The 1,381-nt window shown below is 47.1% G+C and overlaps 2 protein-coding genes across 2 annotated transcripts in view; both read right to left on the bottom strand.

The window, feature by feature from the left end:
* LOC143297639 (phosphatidylinositol phosphatase PTPRQ-like) overlaps window positions 1-1,381 on the bottom strand; it is a 91,725-nt gene that overhangs the window by 20,792 nt on the left and 69,552 nt on the right. The gene's annotated exons all lie outside the window — the stretch shown is intronic.
* The window catches only part of LOC143298251 (uncharacterized), a 16,367-nt gene that overhangs the window by 3,462 nt on the left and 11,524 nt on the right, over window positions 1-1,381 (bottom strand). The window contains exons 8-10 of the mRNA XM_076611065.1: window positions 1,172-1,252; window positions 952-971; window positions 531-739 (exon numbers count right to left, since the gene is read on the bottom strand). Coding sequence (XP_076467180.1) covers window positions 531-739; window positions 952-971; window positions 1,172-1,252 — 310 coding nt within the window. The remainder of the gene's footprint in view (window positions 1-530; window positions 740-951; window positions 972-1,171; window positions 1,253-1,381) is intronic.

Below are 1,381 nucleotides of genomic sequence, written 5' to 3'. Positions count from 1 at the left end.
GTGAATGTATAACACTGACCTTTCATTTCTGTACCACCAGATTATTAAAAAATGAATACATGCAGTCATAACCACACCATAGCCTTTGTCACTCAAACGTATTGCAGGTCCTTTCTGGTGATGACATAGTTGATCAGATGTCAGAGCCAAGAGCGCGATGTATCCAAGATGTCCTGTTACGGTTAGGAAAGCAGAATGAGGTGTTGGTTGGCGCATGTCTTATTGAGCAGCATGCCATTGCTTTTACACTTGCCGGCAGCATGTTTCCCAATGATCCCATCCACTATAGGTATCAGTCACCACTCTGGCGTTGAGGACGCCGAGGATAATAAGCTTCTTTCACTGTGGGACTGCAGCTATGAAGGCGATAAATTCTTCATAGAACTTTGATGTCATCTGGCTTGGTCAATCTTGGGAAATATGCACTGATCAGCGTTGCACTCCTCTTGTTTCCAAATATAAGCTGAAAAGTCATCAGCCGACCTTGGCAAGTTTACGAGCAAGGTTGGATCTGATGGCGAATCCAACACCTCTGCTGCTGCCACTGCCGCTGCTGCCTGCTGCGGTGTGCCGGACAGGGTAAGATGAAGCAGGCTATGTATGAGGCACATTTTCTAGCCCCTTCCTCTTTGGAGGTGAGCAGAGCGACTCCTAAAGAGGGCTGCTTGGACACCCAGGGGGCTGCCGAGTGCCACTGCTGCTTTGTTCCAGCGGAGAACGACCCGATGCCCTGGGCCGCCTGTGTGCAGGTTTGTGACTACAGCTTCCAGTGTATCAGCACGTACTGCTTGGTCATTCGCCACAGGACTTTACGTGGCGGAATGGGTCTAAGTTGTGTGTGCTGGACTTGGATTAAAGTGAGGGAGAGATGCATAAATCGTCAGCCTCACTTTTTCATATCGGCCTATCTGTGTCCAATGGCAAGACAGACGTTTGGAGATGATTGCTAACCATTGACTTGTTCGCTTCCGCTGAATTGTCGTTGGCAACAATTTAGCAGAGCTCAGTTAACCGCTGAATTGTCGCCAAATTGTGTGTGTGTGTGTGTGTGTGTGTGTGTGTGTGTGTGTGTGTGTGTGTGTGTGTGTGTACTAACTACAGTAGTCGCGTTGCGTGTGTGTGTGTGTGTGTGTGTGTGTGTGTGTGTGTGTGTGTGTGTGTGTGTACTTACTACAGGAGCCACTTTCACATACAGCAGTGGCCACACACGTATTGTCACCACCACATTCCCTACGACTATCAACACGGATTCCTGAAAGACACAGAGAACAAAGTTCAGTTACAGTTGGATAATTCATCATCTGATTTATCTACTTTTTAAAACCTGTTTTTTATTCAGTGCAAATGTACAAGGTGATAAGTAATCGCATTTATTTGCCTG

This window comes from Babylonia areolata, chromosome 23 (genome assembly GCF_041734735.1).
Source record: "Babylonia areolata isolate BAREFJ2019XMU chromosome 23, ASM4173473v1, whole genome shotgun sequence".
Lineage (NCBI taxonomy): Eukaryota > Metazoa > Mollusca > Gastropoda > Neogastropoda > Buccinidae > Babylonia > Babylonia areolata.
This window is presented reverse-complemented; position numbering and strand designations above follow the sequence as displayed.